This window comes from Peromyscus californicus, unplaced genomic scaffold (genome assembly GCF_007827085.1).
Source record: "Peromyscus californicus insignis strain IS unplaced genomic scaffold, ASM782708v3 Scaffold_21__1_contigs__length_65335640, whole genome shotgun sequence".
Taxonomy (NCBI): domain Eukaryota; kingdom Metazoa; phylum Chordata; class Mammalia; order Rodentia; family Cricetidae; genus Peromyscus; species Peromyscus californicus.
Window position 1 is genome coordinate 61,134,043 of NW_026294514.1, and position 23,363 is coordinate 61,157,405.

The 23,363-nt window shown below is 50.5% G+C and overlaps 1 protein-coding gene across 1 annotated transcript in view; it reads right to left on the reverse strand.

The window, feature by feature from the left end:
* The window catches only part of Mroh2a (maestro heat like repeat family member 2A), a 38,203-nt gene extending 15,052 nt beyond the window's left edge, over window positions 1-23,151 (reverse strand). The window contains exons 1-24 of the mRNA XM_052749303.1: window positions 23,070-23,151; window positions 22,809-22,990; window positions 20,732-20,863; window positions 20,417-20,579; window positions 17,881-17,979; window positions 16,637-16,788; window positions 15,972-16,115; window positions 14,625-14,717; window positions 14,382-14,460; window positions 14,168-14,281; window positions 12,471-12,547; window positions 11,603-11,722; window positions 11,223-11,333; window positions 9,926-10,073; window positions 8,870-8,910; window positions 8,231-8,372; window positions 7,921-7,973; window positions 7,397-7,504; window positions 6,501-6,620; window positions 6,243-6,365; window positions 4,163-4,315; window positions 3,148-3,270; window positions 2,139-2,218; window positions 719-827 (exon numbers count right to left, since the gene is read on the reverse strand). Coding sequence (XP_052605263.1) covers window positions 719-827; window positions 2,139-2,218; window positions 3,148-3,270; window positions 4,163-4,315; window positions 6,243-6,365; window positions 6,501-6,620; window positions 7,397-7,504; window positions 7,921-7,973; window positions 8,231-8,372; window positions 8,870-8,910; window positions 9,926-10,073; window positions 11,223-11,333; window positions 11,603-11,722; window positions 12,471-12,547; window positions 14,168-14,281; window positions 14,382-14,460; window positions 14,625-14,717; window positions 15,972-16,115; window positions 16,637-16,788; window positions 17,881-17,979; window positions 20,417-20,579; window positions 20,732-20,863; window positions 22,809-22,990; window positions 23,070-23,151 — 2,748 coding nt within the window. The remainder of the gene's footprint in view (window positions 1-718; window positions 828-2,138; window positions 2,219-3,147; window positions 3,271-4,162; window positions 4,316-6,242; window positions 6,366-6,500; window positions 6,621-7,396; window positions 7,505-7,920; window positions 7,974-8,230; window positions 8,373-8,869; window positions 8,911-9,925; window positions 10,074-11,222; window positions 11,334-11,602; window positions 11,723-12,470; window positions 12,548-14,167; window positions 14,282-14,381; window positions 14,461-14,624; window positions 14,718-15,971; window positions 16,116-16,636; window positions 16,789-17,880; window positions 17,980-20,416; window positions 20,580-20,731; window positions 20,864-22,808; window positions 22,991-23,069) is intronic.
* Window positions 23,152-23,363: the final 212 nt, after the last annotated feature.

The window sequence follows — 23,363 nt, forward strand, 5'->3', positions numbered from 1 at the left end:
GCAACCATGAAAGGCACATATAGCCACTTAGCAGTTCTCTGCAGGTGTCTCTGTGCCTGGATTGGGAGATGAGATGCATTAAGTAGGACTATGGGAATGCATTGTTGCTCATGGGAAGAAGACAAAGTGGCACCTGAATCTTCTGCATGTGCTCTCATCCCTGGTATCCAGAGACCTTTGAAATCATTTGCTGAAGACACTGAGGCCTCTATCAGACTTGGTCCCTGATAGCTGCAGGATGCACCCTCATGCATGCACACCCCACTCATCACTGGTCTTGGCAGGATGCACCCTCATGCATCCACACCCCACTCATCACTGGTCTTGGCAGGATGCACCCTCATGCATCCACACCCCACTCATCACTGGTCTTGGCAGGATGCACCCTCATGCATCCACACCCCACTCATCACTGGTCTTGGCAGGATGCACCCTCATGCATCCACACCCCACTCATCACTGGTCTTGGCAGGATGCACCCTCATGCATCCACACCCCACTCATCACTGGTCTTGGTGTAGATGAGAAATAAACTTAAAAAAACACTGAGGTTTCAGGGTTTACCTCTTACAGCAGCTAGCATTAGCTCATGCTTACTAATAGAGCTGCTCCAAATTGCTGTGTTGCAGGTGGTTTGGGAGAGTGGAGCCTGCCTACGCCAATGTAAACTTCCAGATTCTGACCCAGAAAAATGAGGAGGTCTCCTTGAGGAACCTACCTTAACAGACTGGTTGTCTTCCCCTGGGGGTTGGAGAGAAATAACAGTGTGTATGCTGATGTCCATCAGCTCAATGCTTTCCTCTGAAGAGTAGAAAGGCTTCAGTGTGCTGAGGAAAGAAGTGTTGGCAGCGGGAGTGTTCACTAGGAGCTAAGTCCACTGCCTTCTCTGGGCAAGGGAGAGAGTGTCACAGAGTGAGGGAAGGACACAGCACCTTGGCTGGGCACTCGGGCATGCTTCCCTGACGAGGAACCCTCTTCTGCCTGACCACCAGCATTCAGTACTGTATCTGTGATGGAAGCAGAATCTGAGGGCCCAAGGCTCACTCTTTCATTTCCTGTGGCCTACTCTGAGCCTAAGAATCTCCTTCCTCCCACATCACAACCACAGCATTGGCCCTTCCAGCCTGGTCCTGGTCCTGATTTCAGTATCATGACTGGAGCAGCAGCAGTAACAGCAGCAGCAGCAGCAGCAGCAGCAGCAGCGAAAACTTGGAGTTGATCATCAGTGTAAGCTAGGACTCCACATGGAGAGAACCTACTGAATCAAAGCCTGTGGGTGCATTCCAGCCTGAGTAAACCCTCCAGGGTGGTAGCCAGTTCATTGCTGGCTCATTCTCTTTCTAGCCCTGCCACAAGTTCCAGTTCACAATCCTGACTGCTCATTGGAATCATCTTGACATCTTTTTAAGAACTCCCAAGGACCATGTCCAGGCTCTAGGGCTCGTTACACTCTAGGGCTGGGACAAGATCAGTGTATCAGTTCTATTAACAGCTCCCTGGGGGCTTCCATTGTGCCCTTGAGCTGAGACATCCTGCCTTAAAAAGCTCCTCCTGCCTGCTCACCCCTCACTCTGTGGGAGTCAAACTCCCATGCAAATCTAGCCATCCTGCTTAAGCTCAAGTCAAAAGTCAAATGGCAGCCTTTTCGATAAGTCCCTACTGTGTAGAAGCCCAATTACATTTTCACGGCAGACCCTTCTTCAGAATTAGAGAGGGTGGTCGTCACCTACAAGCACCTTCTTCTATCAGCTCTTACCCATAATTCTCTCTGTAGCATTTATCTTTTCTCCGAGTCCTTCCAGGCCTTGCCTAGAGTATAACAATCAGTGCTCCCCTGGGGGGAGTGGAACATCTTCAAAATCTGCCCTCAGTAGCTCTGCTAAGAATAGCACGTACCTGCCAGTCACCTCCTTATCCCAGGAGACACACCCAACTTGAAAGACTTCTGAGGAGTCTGGAGAGGGATGGACCCTACTACTAGGCTAGACCATTGTATCAGGCAGTTACTGCCTAACATCACTGCCATTGAGGGGGAAAGAGAAGGTAGAAGGCTTGAAGTAGCACTGAGGGGCAGCCACAGATTTTGTCCCATCATCAGGAGGCAGTAGGAGCTCTGGCAAGCCCCACACCCCGCTCACCTCAATTGTGAGAAAGCATCCATGGCCATTGACCTCACTGGAGAAGCCAAGAGGTCAGGTGGTTCTGCCTTGATGATCGCCTGTCCAGCACAAGAAGGGTTGTGAACAGTTGTGAACAGTTCTGGTTGGTCACCCAGAAGTTGAGTAAGGGCACAAAGGGCAGTGACATGATCTGGTGCCAGGATAAGGAGGGCCTGGACCTTTATAAAGAGCTCTAGACTCCACATGCCCACATTCTTTAAGGCTCATTTGACAGCAAAGCCCAGGGGAGGGAGAAGGGCACATGGAAGCCTAGGCTTCTCCACCAGGGCCACCAATGACTTGATGTGTCCTTGGTCACACAACGCACTCTCCCAGGCCTAAGTTCCCTCGTCCTATACAAGACTTGATGCTTTTTTAACAGAATGTGCCAGGCTTTTGTAAAGTGACTGGGAGCCAGTGAACACCCATTTCTCTGTTCCTCTTGTATCTCCCTTTCCCAAAGACTGGTGCAGTATGGGTGGTCTTCTAAGACACCATCTTTTGTCAGCTATGAGAGAGTGGGAATGTTTGCAGGTCAGTGGTGGGTTGACTGTGGGTTCCATCATCCTGTAGATAGTTGACCCTTTCTAAAATTTCACTGAAGTTCTGTGCAAACAACATTCTAAGTTCTGGTTCTAAATGGCCTCTGTCTGCTGAGTCTCTTCCAGTGGAAAAGCACTGAGGTCGTGACCTCACTCCCACCCCTCCCGACTGGGCCTCTGTCTGCTGGTCCCTGAGCTGGCCTCTTCTGGGCACCATTGGGCACAAGTCAGGTGAGGTTCCTGCCCTGGTTCTCACACTCTTTTGTGACTGTGAAACCCTCTATGATATACCAGTTGTTCTCAGAGGCTACAGTCTTGCAGATCAAATCAAGAGTTGGGCAGGAAGGCTCTACATCCCGAGAGATATTTCACAGACATCCCCCCAAACCAGGGCACAATCAGAGCTAGATCCCAGGCCACCCAGTGGGGAGCCCTGTCCCACTCACAGTAATGAGCCTAGTAAGAGCAGACTTGTGGGTAAAATGGAAGTCCTCCAGGTCCTTGATGCTTTTGATGGCATTGGTGACCTGCACAACACTCTTCATGAAGGCCATTTTGAGGCTGATGTCCTATGCCCAGAGAAAGGATGTGAGGGAGAATCTGTTTATGGAGGACTCACAAGAGCCCTGAGCTACCCCCCTATCTCCTGAATCCTTCCCCTTCTCTGAAGAAGGGTTTCTCTGAGTGACAGCCCCCTCACCTGTCCGTTCTTCAACCACAGTGAACTGGGTAATGAAAATGGCCACAGTGGTTATTTGTATGTTCTGTGTATCTTTTCATGGTTCGTGTCCGTGTGCATGTGAAGACGTGGTACATGTGTGTGTGTTTGTGCATGCGTCTGTGTATGTATGTGTGTGTATGTGTTTGTGCGTGTGGAAGCTAGAGGTCAGTGTTGAGTATCTTCCTCAATCACTCTCTATTTTATTTTTTGAGACAGGGTCTCAATCCAGTCAGACAGGATGGATGGGCCTAGCTCCATGCCCTCAGCACTAAGATTACAGATCTTTACTGCCATGATTGGTTTTCACATGGGTGCCGGGGATTTGAACTCGGGCCGTCATGCTTGTGTGGCAAACACTTTCAATGACTGAGTCATCTCCCCGCCTCCCACTCCATGTATTTTATCACAACTTTGAAAAATAAATTCCTCCTCTTTCACCTACATTACCATTCCAAGAAATTACCCCATGTTTTTGTGTCTTTTTGAAGACAGCCCACTTTTCTCCTACATGGGCATGAGCAGGCCAGAGGTGAGGGTGAGACAGTAGGAGCGCATGGGAAGAATTGGGGCTCACTTTGTACTTCTGGGGAGCCATGGTCACCTGCAGCACTCAGGTATTCCCCAGAGGATGACCAAGTAGGACCCCCAGATGTCTCCCGAGAGTAGTGTCCTGTGCGCAGCGCAGGCTGACTCTCCACCACAGTAGCTTAAGAAGGAGCCCAGATGTGTATGTGGGCTACCTGGCAGCTGCTGGAGTAGTGGTGGATGATCTTAGCAGTGATGGGGCTGTCCACGTGGGTGAGGAGCATTTGGGGATGGCAGTAGGAGGAGACACAGCTGTACATCACCATAAGGGCACTCTTCACAGTCTCTCGCCTCCAGGGGTGGTCCTTCTGCAGAAGAGTGGAAGAGAATAAGGGCCTGGGGAGGTGGCTCAGGGCCTATAACGCTGGTCACCTAAGTGTGAAGACTGGGGTTTAGAATCCCAGAATGCACACAAATTCTGGGTCGGTGTGATAGCCCCATTGTAATTCTAGCCTCAGGCAGGAACAGGGGATTCCCCCAGAGCAAGCTGGCTGGTAAGGTTAGCCATATCAGCCAGCTATGGCTTTGACTGAGAGATCCGTTTCCATGAATAAACAGAAAAGTGGATGAGGATCGAGACAGGGTCTCCACATGCATGCACACACATGTGTACCTTCATATGCACACCCCCACACATATGCCTCTGAGAGGATGACAGAGTTGCAGCCATCTTAGAGAAGGGTCAAACTGGGGGAAGCAGGCCCTGGGAAACCCACCAGAGGATGTGCTGCCCCTAGACCCAGACAACCAAGAGCCACATAAAAAACGAGTTCCAGATATTTCCTGTCATAACCTAAAGAACATGATATACCATAGCTGTCAGAGGGAGCAAATTTCCCACAGATAAGAAATGGGATGTCTAACTGTCAGAGAAAATGGGTCTCAATGACATAAACTGCTAGAGGATATGGCCATTTCCTTGCAGCTGCAACTCTCCAGTCAGTTCAAACCAAACATCTCTAACCTGAAGTCACACCAATCCTGAGCCTGTATCTATATGGAACTGGAATTCCCCCAGATCCCCTACCCTAACCATTATAAAAACCCTGCTTGATTGCTACTCAGGGTCTCCCCTGCTCAGCTGCTGTGTCAGATGGATGGACAGACCCAGGTTTAAACTTGCAGAGAAAGAGACTCTTTGCTTTTGCATTCAGATCAGTCTCTTGGTGGTCTCTGGGGAACTCTGGGCAAAACACCTCTACATGTGCAAACATGCATATGTCCATATTCATACTACACACACATGAAAAAGGGGGAAAAATAAAAAGAGAAGGACCACCAGGGGGCAGGGAGTGCTCAGCTCGACACTAGGAGGGAGCAGGCGCTGCACTGGCTGTGTAGGGCACGGTCTCCGATTGAAGAAGCTGTTAAGTCAATACAGGGGCTAAAGCACTCATTGACTTCCTCCAGCACTTATACATTAGCGGTTTATTGGGCACAAATTTCACACCAGGCACTGGGTAAGAAGGACTGAACCAGGCTGAGCAGGATCTACCCACCCTGGGGAGCTTTAGTCCTGGGACACATGCCAGGACCACCCATTGGCTGTGAGAGGAAGCTGGCATGGATGTCCCTAAGCAGAGACTAGCTGCACTTAGGCAGCTGAGCAGGAGCCATCCCATCCTGAGGGGGCTGGCTAAGCATTAGTAAGGGTTAAGAGTGCTGACTCTTCTCCCAGAGGACCTGAGTTCAATTCCCAGCACCCACATGGCCGCTCACACCTGTCTGAAACTCCAGTTTCAGGGGACCCTGACACCCGTAGCAAAAACACAAATGCACATAAAAATAAAATAAAATATATTTTTAAAAAGATAAATACTATTAAGAGCAGTTAAAATCACCATTGTGACAATGACGAGTTCATTAAGTTCTTGTGTTAAGTGTTCCTTCTGAAGTTCAACTTGCCATAAAGAAGGGACAGCAGGGGGATGGGCAATTTAACTCCCTAGTTGGCAGTTGTTGGGCTCAGCCTTGTGTCTTTGGCTGCCTTGAGCTGAAGGACTGCCAGTCAAGCGGCAGGCTGGACCCCACACCAGAACTGTCCGTTGGGGATGCTCTGCAGGTGTCTTGGGGAAGCTGCATGACCATCTCAGTTGCTCCACCTCCCCCAGGTGTGGCCCCAGCCACGAACGACTCAAGCAGCCTACTCCAGTTGTGCCCCACAAGATCTTTGCTTCTTCCCCGGGAGGACTGCCCTCGAGGCCTGAGACCAAGCCTTAAAGTGAGGAGCCTTACCCTCCAGGCACCGATCTGCCAGGACTGCTCTGATTCCTGGATCCTCTCCTCAAAGTCATGAAGCACATTCAGCACCGTCTTTACCTGGCCCCGGGCACACAGGCCAAAGCACAGGATGACACCCTGCAGGGAAGGCCAGCTGGGTGAGTGCAGGGGGCACAGAGATATTTATGTAAGCACACACACGCAGGCGCATAAACCCAAATGCCCCCCAGATCACAGAAGATTGCAGATAAGAGGGGCGGAGAGTCTCCTCACCTCCCGGTCAAATTCGTTGCTATAGTCTGTCTTGTACAGCAGCTCCAGCAAGAGCACCTCCACCCTGTCAGCCTCCAGGCCCATGCCTAAGGTGAAGCCCAAGGCCCTGTACAGAAAGCCCTGGAGAGGTGGCAGGGAGGAAAGACCTCAGGCCTTTCTACTCCCAGACTCCTGCAGGGGACGTGTGTGTGTGTGTGTGTGTGTGTGTGTGTGTGTGTGTGTGTGTGTGTGCGTGCGCTATTTGGGAGCACTTGATACATGCTCCTGATTTTTTTTTTTTAAAGAAAGAGGTATTTATATGCATTTCTTACATCCTTTAAAATAAATATTCAGTTTGTTTTGGGAAGTCAGATTATGTAAGGGCAGGCATATAGTGGAGGCCAAATCCTTTCCTATACAAGTTCAATCAAATATGTTCCCATCCACAAATCCAGCTACTTCCTGACATGAGATAACACCAGCAAGAGGTGGAATATCCTTGCTTCCTTGTGTCACTATGAGGGGATGGCAGTTTCGGGTCTTGGTGGAAGTGATGTTGAGTCTGGAGAGACATTGAAGGGGCCACCATCTCAACTCGATCCATGAACATGGGATGCTTTCTAACTACCAAGATCCTCTCTGATCTCTTTCAACTATTTTTTTATGGTTTTACAAGGAAAGAACAAGAAAAAAATATTTTACAAAAAAAAAAAATGCACATGTGACCATGAACTATGGAATGTGGGAGACAAACAAAAGAGATTTTTAAAGAACCTAAAACAAACAACACTGGACTAGATCATTTCCTCTCCATCTGGTAGTCATGGGGCCACCTGATCTGATGTAAACATCACAAACCTCTCCCATTCCTGGAGGCTACTCCCCGCCTGAACTACGAGGTCCCTGTGAGGACAAACCTTTTCCACAGACGGGCTGTCAAAGGTCTCAATCTGGTTGTTCAGCTCTTTGCTGAGGCGCAGGCTCCAGCTGGTGCCACGGGTCTTCTTGAGGGAGTTTCTCAGAAACTAGGAAATAGAAGACTGGTGGGCAGAGGCAAGCGACCCCAGCCTTGCTCTCAGTGGGGTCCTGGGAGACCCTGAATATGGCCTTGCTCTTTCTGGGCCACTTTCTCTAAATCTCAGGGACATTTAGACAGGTCTGGAGCATGGCTGTGGCTTTAGGGGCCACAGGTCAGGGCTGTCCTGGAAAAGCAGGTTTTCCCTGCTGCTTTCCCAGGCACTTGGCTTGCTCAGTTCTCCTTTTCTGATACACACAGACATGGAGCCATCTTGCTAAGTCTGCTCTGATAGGGGAAACATGTTCTTTACAGGACCCTAGACTTGTCCACATGTCAACCTCATGTTGACATGTCACAATGCCCTCCCACGTGTCCCTTCACTTCTCCGTTCCTCTGGCCTCAGACGACAGTTCACCCCTTTACCTGAATTAACTTATCCTCCCAGGCCTTCTGGTTCCAGGTGAACTCAGTGTGTTCTGCAGGAGAATAGGCGTGGTCTCACAGGCTGCCCTCTTCTTCTGCTCCCCGTGGTTAAGCCTCCTGGCCCCAGTATCTGAGGCCTTCCATGAATGAGCTCATCACATTCAGTATTTCCCTTCCCACCTACCCAAGGCAGGCATCCAGTTCTTAACACCAAAGGAGGTCTGTTCAGGTCTACCAGACCCTGGGTTCCTGTTATTCAAGTCACATGACTAGTGAGAGCCCCTGCCCACACACAGAGTGGCCACCTCACCTTCCAGGTACTGGACCAGCAGTGGGATCTCCTGTTCCCACATGTCAGCCATGGAGGGAGCAATGCTCTGGCTCAGGGTCCTCAGGAGGTTGAGCATGGCAATCCCACGACCTTCTCCTTTGTAGGGTGATGACATCAGCACCTGGAGGGGTCCAGGAAGTCAGTGGAGCGGGTGGGGTGTGTCAGGCATCTACTCCCTATTTGGGAGTTACTGTCTCCCTTGTAAAGAGGAAACTAAGCAGGGCCCCAGGATTTCCAGCGTAGAAAGGCCCTGTAGAGGACACTGTGGGAAGGAAGGGCATGAGAGGCCAGACCTGGGTTCCTCCTTGACCTTGAAACTTAATGGAGCATTGATTAGTGCCCACAGGACTGAGCCTTCCTTGGGGCAGATAGGCTGTGGGTGGTGTTCATGACATAGGAATCTGAGAGCAGATCCTGGCCAGGTCCCCTGACAGCTGAGCACACTGTCTCTGGTGTACCATCTCAAGAAGGACAGCATGACCTTGGGACACTGTTATGCCCAATATCCAGCGTCCTTTTTGCATCCCTGCTCCCTCCTCCCTCTGGAGCACTGAGAAGCTCAAGGAAGAGGTGTCACTGTGCATGGATGCCCCAGGCTGGAGCATGTCAGCCACTCACCAGGAGACGGGCCAGAAGCTTCTGGGGTGCAGGCAGGTCCACTGAGGAAGCAAGAGGAACCCCAAATGAGGATGTGATGCCTCACCCATGTCAAGACGTACCCTATATCCCCCAAGGGAGACACCTTTGAAGGTGATCTCCCAGAATTATTACTATTACTCTCACCCCAGGTAAAGACTGGGTCTGCCCTGGGGGTTTTCTTATGAAGAACATCATTGTCTCCTTCCAGAAAGAAGAGAAATGTTGGCTCATGGGCCTGGTCTAGATGATGTGTTTCAGGATGTGAGGTTTACTTTTGAATGGGCATGCCAGGGCAATATTGTGTCTCCTGCTGTACACCTCGACCTCTCTCCTGCTAGCAATAACTTGACCCCCAGCCTGTCCCCCAACCAGCTGAACCCTGGAAAACAAAGCAACAGCACTCAGATGGGCAGACAAAGGAGCGGCAAGGGCTGGGCTGCTGTGGGTGTAGAGACCTGGGAGAGTCCAGGTTGAAAGGTCGCAGCCACGTGGGTCACTCAGACAGCAGGCCCTGCTCTTTGTCATTCTGGGATGGGAAAGATCCCCCTAAAGTCCCTAGTCATGCCTGACCCTGTGAAGCCCCAGGCTGTGAGAGCAGCCCCTGGACCAGAAGTGGTAGGGAGGTGGGAGAGCAGTGACATGATGTAGCTGGGCCTGGTCACTTGAGAGCTTGTGTTGACAGTGGACCACAGTAGGGTCAGTTGATGGAAGAGTTGATTGGGATCCTACAGTTCCTCGAGATGACTCAGAGAAGCTGGGCAGGGCAAAGGCCCATAAAGGCCACAACTAGAGGTCGGTTCAGGAGCAGCTCCCTCTTTGTCCCTGCCCAGGGTGAGATCTGGAAAGGTGGGGATGTGATGAATGGGCTACCAAGAGGGTGTCTGCAGGCTTTTAACCCCTCTCTAGACATGGCAGGGAGGATTCTGGACCTTTCCTGAGAAGGGAAAATTCGGTTGATAAAGACACTGTGAGAAGGGTCACAAAGAGCCAGTCCACCTGCCCCTTCCGACTAGTTGACCTAGGGGTGCCACCCACCATGCTTGCTCTTTCCAGCCATTCCAGCCTCTGTGTCTTTGCCATGAATCTGGTTCTCTGCCAGGTTCGTGAGACTGATACAGATGGGGGTCAATGCCTCTGTGTAGTCCGTTTCCATGATGTAGCAGAGGAGCCTCACCCAGAACTCCTGGGGCAGGGATGGGGAGAGAGGGACCCAGGATTAGTTAGAGGTATCCTATGCCCCCCTCCCAGTATTAGCCAGGCTCCACCCAGGCTAAAACCCTGTAGACTCCCTCCTGGTAGTGTGGTAGGTATGGGCCCTATCTATAATCTATCTAAAATACTCACAGGCTCAGCCCTCAAATGACTTTCCTGCCCACTGTGGACTTTTTCAAAGGCATCCAGATGGCATCCACCCGGCCTTGGTAGCCTTGTATCCAGTCTACATCCAGTACATCCTTTGACTAGGTCCTTCCTCTAGGTCCCAGATTCTCTGAATTGCTAGCTAGTCAGGTAATCCACCGGCGCTTGCCAGTTGTGATACTTGGGTTTACTGATCAACTTGTGGGGGCAAGTGTAGCCACTTGGTAAACCAAATACTAGTCCAGGCTGACTCTGCACACGTTGCATAGCTGTGATCAAAGTCCAATCCATAAAGAAGATTGTCCTTGAATGCAGGCAGTTGAAAGGCCTGAAGAGCAGAACACTTCAGAAAAAGAAATTTTGCCACAAAATGAAAGCTCTCTCCACTGCTACAACTCCAGCCTGCACCCTCCAACTTGCACCCTCCAGCCTGTACCCTCCAGCTTGCACCCTGCAGCCTGCATCCTGCAGCTTGCACACTCCAGCTTGCACCCTGCAGTCTGCACCCTCCAGCTTGCACCCTGCAGCCTGCACCCTGCAGCTTGCACACTCCAGCCTGCACCCTCTAGCTCATATCTCCGGTTGCCACTAGATAGGAAGCATCCCGCCTATGGCTTTACTTCGTGGACAATCATTCATTCCTTTCTTGATGCTGTCATGATATTTTCCCCCTGCCTTGTTGCTGTGTCTCATCTGGTACACTTATTTCTTCTGTAACCTGGGGCCCCTGAGGTCATATCTAGCCTGAACTTACTGAACTGTAGAATGTCTCCCAAAGGAACTTTAAAATAATGGGCATACTTCTGGCAAAAAGGCAAATGCTACAGACTGAGACCTACTGTGCACCAGCCACCGCTCTAGCCACTGGGAGTTCAGAGATGGAGAAGAACTAGGTTCCTCTACCAGCCTTCAAAATGTGGCCAGGAGCCATCATCATGGCTATGGTAGCCCACTGGGTGGGAGGTGAACTCACATTGGTCATGCCACTGATAGAAGAAGTTATGATCTTCACAGTATCCATGGTTACTTTGTGGACCATCTTCTCTTCCAAGTCCCTCTGATAAAAGCATTCTCGGCGGTTTGTCTAGAAGACAGAACCAAGACATTTCTGCAGGTGGGGGCTGGCCATGGTCTCAGGGGTAGTCTACTTTGCTCCCTGCCCGGACACTGGGTCCTAGGATGTTAAGGGCTGTGCCTGGGCCTCGTGCCTGGGAGACTGCATAGTTACTTGCAGGGTAACTATGAACCCACACAGGTCCAAACAGGTACTCAGCAAGGTGTTCTTTGCTCAGCACTTGATAATCCATTTCTAAAGTGCAGCTGTCCCATGGAGTGAGTGTCAGGGCCACTCACCAGCTTGTAGGTAGATAAGGTGAGCTGCACAGACACATATTTCAGACCCCAGCCTTTGATCTTTTCCTGGAAGCCTGACAGAACCAGCTGGCCAATGATTCGTAGAATGGCCATCCGTACCTGTGGGGACAGAATGGGGACAGCTGAGGAGGGCCATAGAGATCTGCATCTAATAATCTTGTGACACGAGACACTCGGGAACTGTGGGTGCTCTTGCTTGGAAGAGATTCCAGGGGATACCTGGCTACTCTCCATTCTGGCCATCACCCCTTTCCTCATAGACATCTTCATCCCATTCTCACATTAGTGGCTTGGTCTTGGCAGCCTCGGGTGGGAACCCCATTTTTCCCTCTCATCTCCCTCAGGCACACAGTAAAACACACTATGGTAGGGTTTTACCTATAAAAATTACAAAACTAGCAATTACGTGGCTTCCAGATTTTGAAGTCAGCTCTGTTTAAATTTATTCCCAACACACGTGCCCCACTCTGTGCTCCTTAGAGCGTCTCTGCCCTGGCGCTGCTTTCCCAGCCCGAGCAGCATTCCAAGCTAGCTGTGGCTGCCCTGCAGCCAAGGACTGTGGTATTTAGCTAGCTGAGGGTGTGTTGGGAAGAATGTCCTCAAGTTACTTTTCTCACAAGCAGTAAAGACTACTACACAAACTCTGTGTGTCCAGTGACCTTTCCTCCCTGCAAGGCAGAGTCTGAGCATACTGCTTTGAAAATCCCTGGTCCTAGATAAGGAGCGTCTCAGCGATAGACCAGCAGATCTCTCTGGCTCAATTTTGCCTTGTCTCCACTCAGGACTATTCCATCTGAGGCCTCCACCCTCAGCCCTAGCTACCCTGGCAGGGTCCCCTTCCTATTACCTTAGACCGAGTGTCGGAAAGAGTGTTCTTGACCACCCGGATGGCCAGGTAGATGGTCTTGATGTTCATTTTTGGGTCTGAAAGAGAAAGACCAGCCTGGGGAACTATGGCTCAGAAAGACATCAGGTGTCTTGTCCCTGACACACCACATTCAATTCCCTCTCACAGACCAGTCTTAGAGTCACCGTCTTAGAACTCTCATGGTTCTCCCCAACACAGCCTTCTCTTCCCAGAACCGCATTCACACCCATGCATGCACACGTGGAGGTCAGAGGTGCTTACCCTATGTCGACCTCTATCACTCTCCATCTTATTTTTTTTTTTGAGGCAGGATCTCTCACTGAACTTTCAGTTCAGTTCATCTAAGCTGGCTGACCAATGAGTTCCAGGGATCCACTTGTTTCTGACCCCCATCCCCAGTGTGGGTTATAGACATAAGCTGCTACAATCAGCTTTTTACAGGAGTGCTGTGTTGTGGAACAATCTTTTTGTACACTGTAAAAATGTGTTGCTCTCATTGGTTTAATGAAGAGCTAAACAGCCAATAGCTAGGCAGGAGTAGATTAGGTGGGACTTGCAGACAGGGGAGAGCTCACTAGGATCAAGAAGGGTGTAGTCACCAGGAGATGCAGGGAGAAGCAGGATGAGCATGCCATGCTGAAGAAAGGTACTGCTACATGGTAGAATGTTGGTAAGAAATATGGGTTAATTTAAGTTGTAAGAGCTAGTTAGTAACAAGCCCAAGCTATGGGCCGAGCATTTACAATTAATATTAAGTCTCTGTGTGGCTATTTGGTAGATGGCTGGTGGGACAGAAAAGCCTGCCTACAGTGTTGGGGGGTCTGAACACAGGTAGTCATGCTTGGATGACAAGCACTTTACCCATGGATCCATTGCCACAGTCTCCATCTAGGCTACTCTAATGTTTTACTTTAGTGCAATAATTTAATGAATATCTTAGTCCCATAAACTATCTTTGGGTAATTATTGCCTTGAGACATTTGTCAAAAAGCTTGTTAAACCCAAGGTTTGGTCCCTATCCAACTAAGCACCCAGAATTGTTTAGCAATTTGAACCCAACACTGAAGTGTGAGGAGCTGGTTTCTTGTGGCCCCTGGCTAGTAACAAGCAAATCCAGTCCCCAAACAATTTGTGTTTTGTCTTTTTTTTTTTTTTTTCCAGAGCTGAGGACCGAACCCAGGGCCTTGCGCTTGCTAGGCAAGCGCTCTACCACTGAGCTAAATCCCCAACCCCCCCAAACAATTTGTGTAATAATGGTTTGTTTGGTTATTTTATTTTTATTTTATGTGTGTGAGCATTTTGCCTGAATGAATGTCTGCACATGGTATATATGTGGTGCCTGCAAAGGTCAGAAGGTGTTGAAGGTAAATGCTAATTCTGTGGACTTGGGGTTATACCTGTGAGGTTGAGGCCAACCTTACAACCAGCCTCCAAGAGAGTTGGAGGTCAGTTGCAGGATTCAGGCTAACTGTGAAAATCAAGCTCAGAGGGCAGAGACATGGAAGGGCCACAGTGCTGGTTACATTCAAGGTTGAGAAATACAAAGCAATCAAGAGACTTGGCCCGCTCAACAGTGACTACAGAAATAGAACGGAGAGCCAGTGTCTCTGACAGGAGTGCCACTGCCTCTCCCCCTGCACTCTGCCCATGGTGCCTGTCCACTCCAGCTGACTCACCATCTGCGCTCACCACTGCCCTGATGAGGGCCAGTGTCCCCACACGGATAGCCTCCTTGCTCATCTCCACCTGACTGAAGAAGAACTTCATCAGCTCCTTGGGGTAGGAGCGGGCTGCAGGGCAGAAGGAACAGTCAGTCAGGGCTGATGGGCTCTGCCTCAATTCCTGCCTTCAGCAAGGGGCTGGGCCTCCCCAGGTCCCTGCAGACCTCACCCAGGGCTATGAAACAGTGCACGATCTCCATCAGGTTTTGACTGCTGAACTGCTGCTGAACTGGGGCTTTGGTGCACACCTAGGGAGCAGTGTGCAGGGAGAGTTAGGGGCTTGCAGGGCACTGGCCACATGAGCAGTCCAGCCAGATATGCCCGCATGCCAGCAGGATACAGTGGGGAGGGGAAACCCATGCCCTGTGAAGTTTCCTGCTGACTGCCTTGGGGGATGCCCTCATGTCCTCACCTGGACATGCAGCTCTGTGAAAATGGGGTGTAGCAGCATCGGAGGGATGGGAGTGTTGGTGGTGACTGATGCTTCTAGAATCTGCCTCAAGACCTGCAAAAGGGGTGGGCAGAAGGCTGCAGGTGACTGTTCCACTCTGGCTCCTTGCTACTCGGCAGGCCCAACCCCACACCAAATGACTGGATGCAGAGGCTCAGTTTCTACCAGAAGGATTGGCTCTGACCTTACATTCCCACCAGCCTTAGATGACTCCTGTGCTCAATAAACTTTGAGTGTGCTCTGGGCCACTGAGAAGGCATTTAAGGATCTTTCCACCTCTCTTGTTCACTGGTGTGTGTGTGTGTGTGTGTGTGTGTGTGTGTGTGTGTGACTCTAAGTCTATTCTTCATCCACAGTGATATTCACAGGTGGCTCCCTTGATCTGTCCTGTTCGTTTCTGCTCCTTGCTTTTACAGTAAAGGCCTGTGTCCTGCCCATTTGTTTCCATATTTCATTGTGCCCCAGCCCAGGCCAGGCCTCCACTCAGCACCTGCAAAATCTCTCTTGGGTCCCAGAATTGCACAAATACCAGGGAACAGAACACCGAAGTCTAAAAACCAGAAGCAACATTTCTTAAAAAACACTGCAGGAAAAGAAAATCTGATGAGCTAGGGCTGCAGGGAATAATTTGACTCTGTAGCCCTGAGGAAGGGCTCCAGGCTCCTTTTTATAGCCAAAGGTTATACAAGGACAGAGGGTACATACTGAGATTTATGGCATTTCAGGCGTCTCAGTGTCTCGGGACTTGAGCTAGCACTAGGCGAGCACTCCTGAGATGGAGGGGGATCCAGGATTTATGACTTCTGATTACTGGGCGTTAGTTTAAAATGTTTACATAGTCGTGGGTTCACTTAAAATGCCTTCCCCTGCCTGGGAGAATGCAGGGAAAAGGATCAAAGAGGCCACCAGTCCTCAGACACTCAGGACTATGTGTATAGGCGACAAGTGTACAATTTTGTTTTCATATTCCTGGGCTCTTCAGTCTCCACTTCACACACGTTAGTGAACCCATTCCACCCAGAGCTCTAGGCTAGGCCCTTTTACCCAGAAATAAAGTCTCTTTGGGTATAACTGCTTAAGGGTCTAAACAGCCCAAGGGTCTTAGTTACAGTAACCCTAAAAATCTAAAGGAAAGCCATGCCCCACCCACCCCCATGGCCTCCTGGACCATTTGAGATCCTTCAACCTGGAGTGATAGCTTATCTGTGATAGTATCATGGCCCCCAGTGCCATGTAGGGCACAGGCGTCGGGCCTGCTGGCACCCTGTGGACTCTGGAAGATCAGGGTTTCTTCAGTCTGGCCCTCACCTGTGTGATGAAGAGGGCCTCCAGGCCACCCTGAAACTCGGCCAGCAGCAGGGGGATATAGTCATACACCTGTTCCCGCAGGTCATCGTTGGGCAGGAGAAGGCTCAGCATGGGCCTTAGAGACTTGATGACCCCCAGTTTCACCTGCATAGAAAGCGAGGTCCCAGAGTCCTGGCCCCAGAGTCACAGCAAGGCCAGGGTCTTAGCCACTCAAACACTCTCCAGCATCATACAGTGTCCAGGCCTCACCCTAAAGCCCCACCATAGTCAATGCGGTAGGGCCAGACTATCAGATGTGAGTCCCACTCCTAAGTCAATTGACCTTGGCAGGTGCTAAACCTTTCTGTGACTCATTTTCCTTGTTTGTAAAGTGGTCTTGCCTCAGAGAGTTGGTATGAACAAGGTGTTCATAGACAAGACATCCAAAGGTCACCTGGAATGGAGCAAGTGCCCTCAGATCTCGAGACCTCATCTGAAAGCTCTCTGTGGGCTGTGGCCAAGGTCTAGCCCTTGGAGCAAGCCTCCAGAGTCCACTCTATCCAGCAACCACAGAGTGCCAGGGTCTCTGGTGCTTCAGGAGTGAGGCTGAACCCTGAAGCCCTGCAGCACCTTGTGGGGAATGTGACACAGGGAATGCAGGGGCCTCCGAGCACAGCAGGTCTCACCTTGAGGTCCTGGTGGCGAAGCCACACTGTCACAAAGTATCGGTACATTGGGAAGAGCTTCACGGCAAACTGGTCCTCGGTCATCACGGGGTACAGACTGTCCTCCAGGTGCCGCAGGTAAAACTGCACGGTCTCACAGAACGTCTCCATGGCTGTCAGCAGCGGGACAGGAGGTGGGACCAGAGGGGTAGGGGTTGGAGCCGCTCTTCCCGTGCTCACCTTTGGGTTACTGAGCCCCCTCCTCTTTGCTCTGCTCACCCTGCACAGCCCCCCCCCCATTCTGTATGTCCATGTAAGCACTGAGCATGCAGGTATGCCTACACCCTTCCTCTTGGGGCTGCAGAGTCAAGAGCGGGGCCACAACCCCATGATGTCAATAAGGGCAGAGGCAAACACGCAGCACCTTCTTTTTCTTAGGCATCAGGGGTTTGGGGCCCCAACTAGTGTCAAATACCCAAATCACCGGGCCAGATGACCAGATGTAACTAGCCTCCAAGGACGTCCTCCCTGCCTGTTCCTATGCCGTCAGTCATCCTTCTCTGAAATGCCTAAGCACAGAGCAAGCTACACTGAGTCACAGCTAGGATCATGGTCTTCTAAAGTGTACCTACAAGCTTCAGCCACCTGCCTCCAAGGGATCAGACCACAGGCTGTACTGGTTAGGGTTTATCAACTTAACACAAGCTGGAGTCATCTGGGAAGAGGGAACCTCAAATGATAAAATGCCTCCATCAGATTGGTCTGTAGGGGTGTGTGTGTGTGTGTGTGTGTGTGTGTGTGTGTGTGTGTGTGTGTGTGTGTGTGTTGGGGCATTTTATTGATTACCAATAATCATGATGTGGGAGGGCCCAGCCCATTATGGGAAGTGTCACCCTGGGGCAGGTGGTCCTTGGTTGTATAACAAAGCAGGCTGAGCAATTCATGGGGAACAAGCTAAGAAGCAGCCTTCCTCCATGGCCTCTAGTTTCTGCCTCCATGTTCCTGCCCTGACTTCCCTTCACAATGGACAGCAAGTTGTAAGCTGAAATAAACCCTTTCCTCCTCAAGTGGCTTTTGGCCATGGTGTTTATTTACCACAGCAACAGAAACCAAGTGGTGTGAACCAAACTAAGTAAGAGACTGAGAAGCCTTGGGGTGGGAAACCACACCCCTCTCATTCAACACACCCTCTTCACACCCCTCACCGCCTTTCTCCGCTCGTACCCTGTTAAAGCTTGACCCACAGGCCCAAATGGGACACGCACCACTACAGATCACCTGGCGCATCTTGGCTTCGTTGGCAAGTCTCAACATCGTGAATATGGTAGCCAAGGTAATACCCATGTACGGCATGAACTCAAACACTGTAGGACATTGAGAGGTCACAGGGAAAAGGTGAGAAGGGAGAAGGCAGAGAGGGTGACCCTGCCACCTACCGCCTTCACACTCTACAGTCTACCAGGAAACCCTTTACCGTGGCTGAGATGACAGGAAATAGGCTGAGGTCAGTCATGGCTGAAAAGAGTGAATTTAAAACAAGAGCAGGGGAAAAGCATGAGAGGGGGAGCAGGAAAGAGTGGCGGGACCGAGGAGGGGGGCAGGAGCCACACCGATGCAGAAAGAAAGGGAGGGTCCTGGCCAGGGAGCATGTCTGTCTCACCAGCATATGTCTGTGAAGACCCAGCGCTGTCTATTCTTGGATGGATGCTGGCAGATGTGGTGGGGATCCAGAGAAATACAGCAGACAGGGCTTATAGACATGGAGAGAGTCCCGTGGTGGACCCCGGAATCTAGACCCTTCCCTCCCTCCAAACCAGGCCCCTTCCCTCAAGGTGCGGGCACTCTTCCACACTTCCCCAGATTCTGTATTAAAAGTGTGTTTCTAATAATAACTCATTCTCCACTCCCCTCCCTAGCTGGGCCCCACTTTCCAGGTCTTTTAGTGTTAGTATCTCTAGGCCTAGGCTCTCCTGTGCCCCTGGACCATCCGGGTAGTAGCTCCTTTTCCCCTCAACTCCCAGCCAGGCTTCCATTCCTAGCATGCCAGGCAATGTTCCCCCTCCTCCAACTGTCACCTCTAAAGAAGTGGCCGTGTGTGGTACCTTGGCCTTCTCTGGACTACAGGTGGCTCTGACTTACAGTGGCCTGACTTCACAGTGATGCAAACGCTACCTGCCCTCAGTAGAGGCCTTGCTTCCACCTTCCATGTTGGACCTTTTCCTATAAGCGATGTAGACACCCCTCCTTCACAGCCCTAAGCAACCTGCCCTACAGAGAAAGACTACGCTCAGCCCACCGTGTGGCTAAGCCAGGATGTTGGCACGTCAAATGGGCTCAGTGCATCTTAACTAAGGATATTTTCATCTTTCATGGGTCCATCCGAATGTAGTCCCATTGTAAATTGAGGAGCATCTGTACTGCTCTTCTCCCAGACCCTGATACCATCCCAGGGTGTTCTTGGGATGCCTCCTAAGCCGCTGCTACATTGGGGCTTCTCCAGGCTGGGACCCTCTTATTCTCTGAGTGACAGTGGTTTTGAAACCCACCTGCAAGCCAAAGCCACAGAAAGGCCACAGTCAGACCTGATCTCTGACCTCTTCAGACAGAAATTGCATTCCCTCCTGGCCTCTCTGTTGACCTCTCTCAAAACCAGATCATTCCTTTGAACACTCAAACTCACTCCTTGTAGTTCCAGTCTTGGGAGTGATTCTCTACACCCCAGTGCCCATTTCCTTCACTGCTCCATTCAGAGCAGTGGCAAGTCCCATCATCAAGGGCTCACTCACAGCTGTCCACTACCTAGTGACTATGTCCAGCCGAAGCACTGCCTTCTCCCACTGGGTACCTCCCACCCTTTTCCATCTACACAGTGGCCAGAATTTTTCCCCTGGAACACAAATTCCATCAGATCCTACAGCTTAGCAACCTTTGCTAGCTTACTGTGCCTTTAATGAAGCCTAGAGTCCTGGGGCTTCTGGTCCTGCCTGCATCCCTCACTTAATGCCCTTATCCTTACTCTGTACTTCTCCATCATCCAGAGAAACCAAGTTCTTTCTTGTCCCATATCCTTTGCACATGTGTTCTCAGCAAGTGGGGTGTTCTCTTCCATCATGTTCTCCACACACATGCCTTTCTCCCATCTTCCAGTCTCAGCTAGAGTATGGCTATCTTACTACAAGCCCGCCCCTCTGCTGGTCTCAGCCAGCTTGACGGCCCTCTTCATAGCTGCCATCTCGTAAATGTTTCTTTTCTCATTTCCTTGCTTATGGACCCATAACCACATGTGTCCCACGGGAACCACATGTGTTTTCCTCATCACTGGGGCCCAAAATCCACCACAGGCACATCTGGGCCAAGAGCTCAGTGTGTCTCTGTAGGTGGACAGAAGAAGGAGAAAATAAACCGAGAAATGGAGGTAGAGAGACAGAAAACAGTGTGTGTGTGTGTGTGTGTGTGTGTGTGTGTGTGTGTGTGTGTGTGTGTGTGTGTGGAGAGAGAGAGAGAGAGAGAGAGAGAGAGAGAGAGAGAGAGAGAGAGAGAGAGAGAAAGGGAAAGAGAGGAGAAGAAAAAGAGAGTGAGAGCGAGGGGAGAGAGAGAGAGCAAAGAAAGGGAGAGTGAGAAACAGAAACAGAATCTTAGTGGTGAGAACTAGGCACAGATGGGAGTCACAGGGGAAGAGAAACAGAGGGGTGGAGCCAGAAACAGACAAACTGAAGAGCAGAGGGCCGGGGGCCTGGGGGCGGGGGTGCCTAGGCCAACCTGAACTGGCCAGGGACCGGGGTAGGGATCTCAGATTCTTACCATTGCCATTGGCCAGCTTGGCCAAGGTGACGAGGACAAACTCGTCCGTGAGGTTGAGGGGCTTAAGATGATGCTGCAGTTCATACATGACCAAGCTGAAGTGGTTTCGGGACAGAGCCACCAGAGTCTCACTGGCCACCTCAGCTGTCTCGGAACCCTCCATCTGCAGGGGACAAGAGAGACACCACTACCACCCTCCTGGCTCCCTTAGGCTCAGTCTGTCTCAGTCCCATGAGACAGCCTGGGCCAGGCTTAGCTGAAGTCCAATTCCTGGGCCCGCAGAAGGAAGGCATGGTAGAATCCAGGCCCCACTACCTCTGTGATATCTCTCATCTGCTTGGAGGCGATGGCCACCAGCCTTTGTATGCAGCGCTCCTCCATCTCCCCTTCCTGTTGGATGATCTCCTGCAGGATGTTGTAGATGTTCACCTTGCGCTGGGTAGAAATCTGGAAACAAGAATGGCAGGTGACAGGAGGAGTGGAGCCTTCCCTCCAGCACCACCACCTCCACTCCCTGCCTCTCTTCCCTTCTTCAGTCCACCTAGAGAAGGGATCTGCCCTTCTCCAGCCATCTTGTCCCAGATCTCCACCCCTCCATCTCCAGTCCTTCCCAATTCTGCCCACTCATCCCACACTCCTTGCCCCTAAGATTTGCAAATTATTTCTCTTGGCTCAGTCAATATTCAGCCAGGCAGGTGTCATACGGTCAACATACAATGTCTTTCACACACTAAACACTGTCAGGCTTGAGAGCCAAAGGGGCAGGCTCACCCTGCCCTTTGCCCTGGTCAAGGACTCAAGACAGGCAACATCTTTCTTTCTCTCCTGCAACTTCTATGTAGACAGCATTTAGCACCACATAAGGTGACCTGATTTAAGATGGGTTGGACAGATGGCTTGTGTGCCCAAGACCATATTTGGATAATTACATTTGAGAATGACTTTTATTGTATCCATGTAGGGGAAGGGCATGTGTGCATATGTGCGTGAATGTGTATGGAGACCAGGGGGACAGCCTTAGGTGTTGTTCTTCAAATGCTGTTCACTTTGTTTTTGTTGTTTGTTGTTTTTTAAACAATGTCTTTCACTGGCCTGGAGCTATTCAGTAGGCTAGACTCGCTTCCCCATCCAGACCCAGAGATCCTCCTGTCTCTGTCTCCTGATTGCTGAGATTATAAATTCACACCACCATGCCAAGATTTTTTTTAATGTGAGTTCTGAGGATTAAACTCAGGCCTCTGTTTTTACAAGGCAAGCACTTTACTGGCTGAGCTCTCTTGCCAGCCTGATGGCCCGTGTTCAATCAGGTATGACGAGCCACTCATAAGGAGTAAGGGTGATTTTATATGCAGCTACCTGAGTCTAGGTGTTGAACTCTGAACACAGAGAAACAATGAGATCATAGTAACTGCTCAGTAAGTACTTCATGGCTGTAGACCTCAGCCATGAAGTCCTCAACCTTTATAATTATTATCATTGCCCCTTAAGTAGCCTTTTGAGACATTTTCCTGTGTCCCTGGCCCACAAACCTTTCAAAACCAAGGTATAATGTATATGCATTATGTGCAATTGGCACATTATACATAAAGAACATGAAAGGCCAGTAACTAATCATGTTTTCTTTCCTGTGCTTTCTGATGCTCTGAGATCTGGGGATGACTAATAATAATATAGAGCCTTCCCCGCCCCCCAACAGTAGTAGCCAGCTCCTAGAATTAGTTCACCGGTTGCCTGTATGCATGCCTTTTGAGGTAGAACACAAAATCTATTATAGGCTGACTTGGATTCCCTCAAAATCTATATGTTGATGTAATACAGTTGAATGGCTTTTGGAGAAGGGCCTTTGGGAGGCAGTTGGGATTTAATGAGATCAGAAGGGTGGGGCCCTAATCCGGATGGACTGTTGTCTATTTGGAGAAACTGGTGCTCCTTGCCCCACCTCTCGTCCATAGAAGAAAAACCATAAAGATGGGGCCAGACAGCGGTCAGAAAGCCAGGAAGAGCTTCAGCAGAAGCCTGCTCTGTGGGTACCTTGGCTATGGCCTTCTAGGATGCAGAACTGAAAGAAAATACATTTCTGGTGTTTCACCACACCGATTATGGTCCTCTGACAACCTGAGCAGATGGCAACACCAGGTAATCCTGAGACCAGTGTCCCCAGCCAGGTGACTCCCAATCCTGCCACACCAGACACACAGATGTCTCTCAAACATGAAATCCCTAACCCCAATGGCCCCAAGGAATGAGTGTCTCTTTTGCTACCCATCTCTGGATCATGGCCCCTAACACTGTGTCCATGGTGGTTGAAAAGATATGCTGAATGGTAGGTGGACTCCCAGGCATCTAGAAGTACCTGGACTAAGAAGAGGTGTTGAGGGGAGGGTGTCTTTACCTCTGGCACCTGCAGGCAGCGGATGAGAGCATTCATCACCACACAGGGGTCAGTGGTAGCCTTCTCTGTGATTATCACTGAAGCCAAGGTCTTCCGCATGTCCAGGCCTGGCCCTGTGGTGTCTGTCTTTGCTGATTCACTGTCCATGATGTTCAGGAGGTTGGTGACTTGGAAGAATGTACCTGATACAAAGATGGTGTAGGTGTGGTATTGAGTGGCCAAGAGGGACCAGTGATGTGGTGATGTGATTGACTTCCTTACCATCATCCTCTGGCTCTAGAGGTCCAAGATGCTCTGTTTCCCCCAACACATCTTCATTCAACTCAGTGGCTGCTTCTTCCATGTCTCCTCGAGCTCCTTCCAGATGGATGAGATAAATACTTAGCACAGCAATACTCCCTTAGATGACCTCCCATGAGTTCACAGGCTTTTGAAATTCTCCCTTCAGTGTGGGCAGCACCTAGGCTCTATTGAACCAATAGAATAAGGCAAAGGGAACAGGATGTCCCATCTTGACTGGGCTATATTAGATGCAATGTTTGTAGGAAGTCCCAC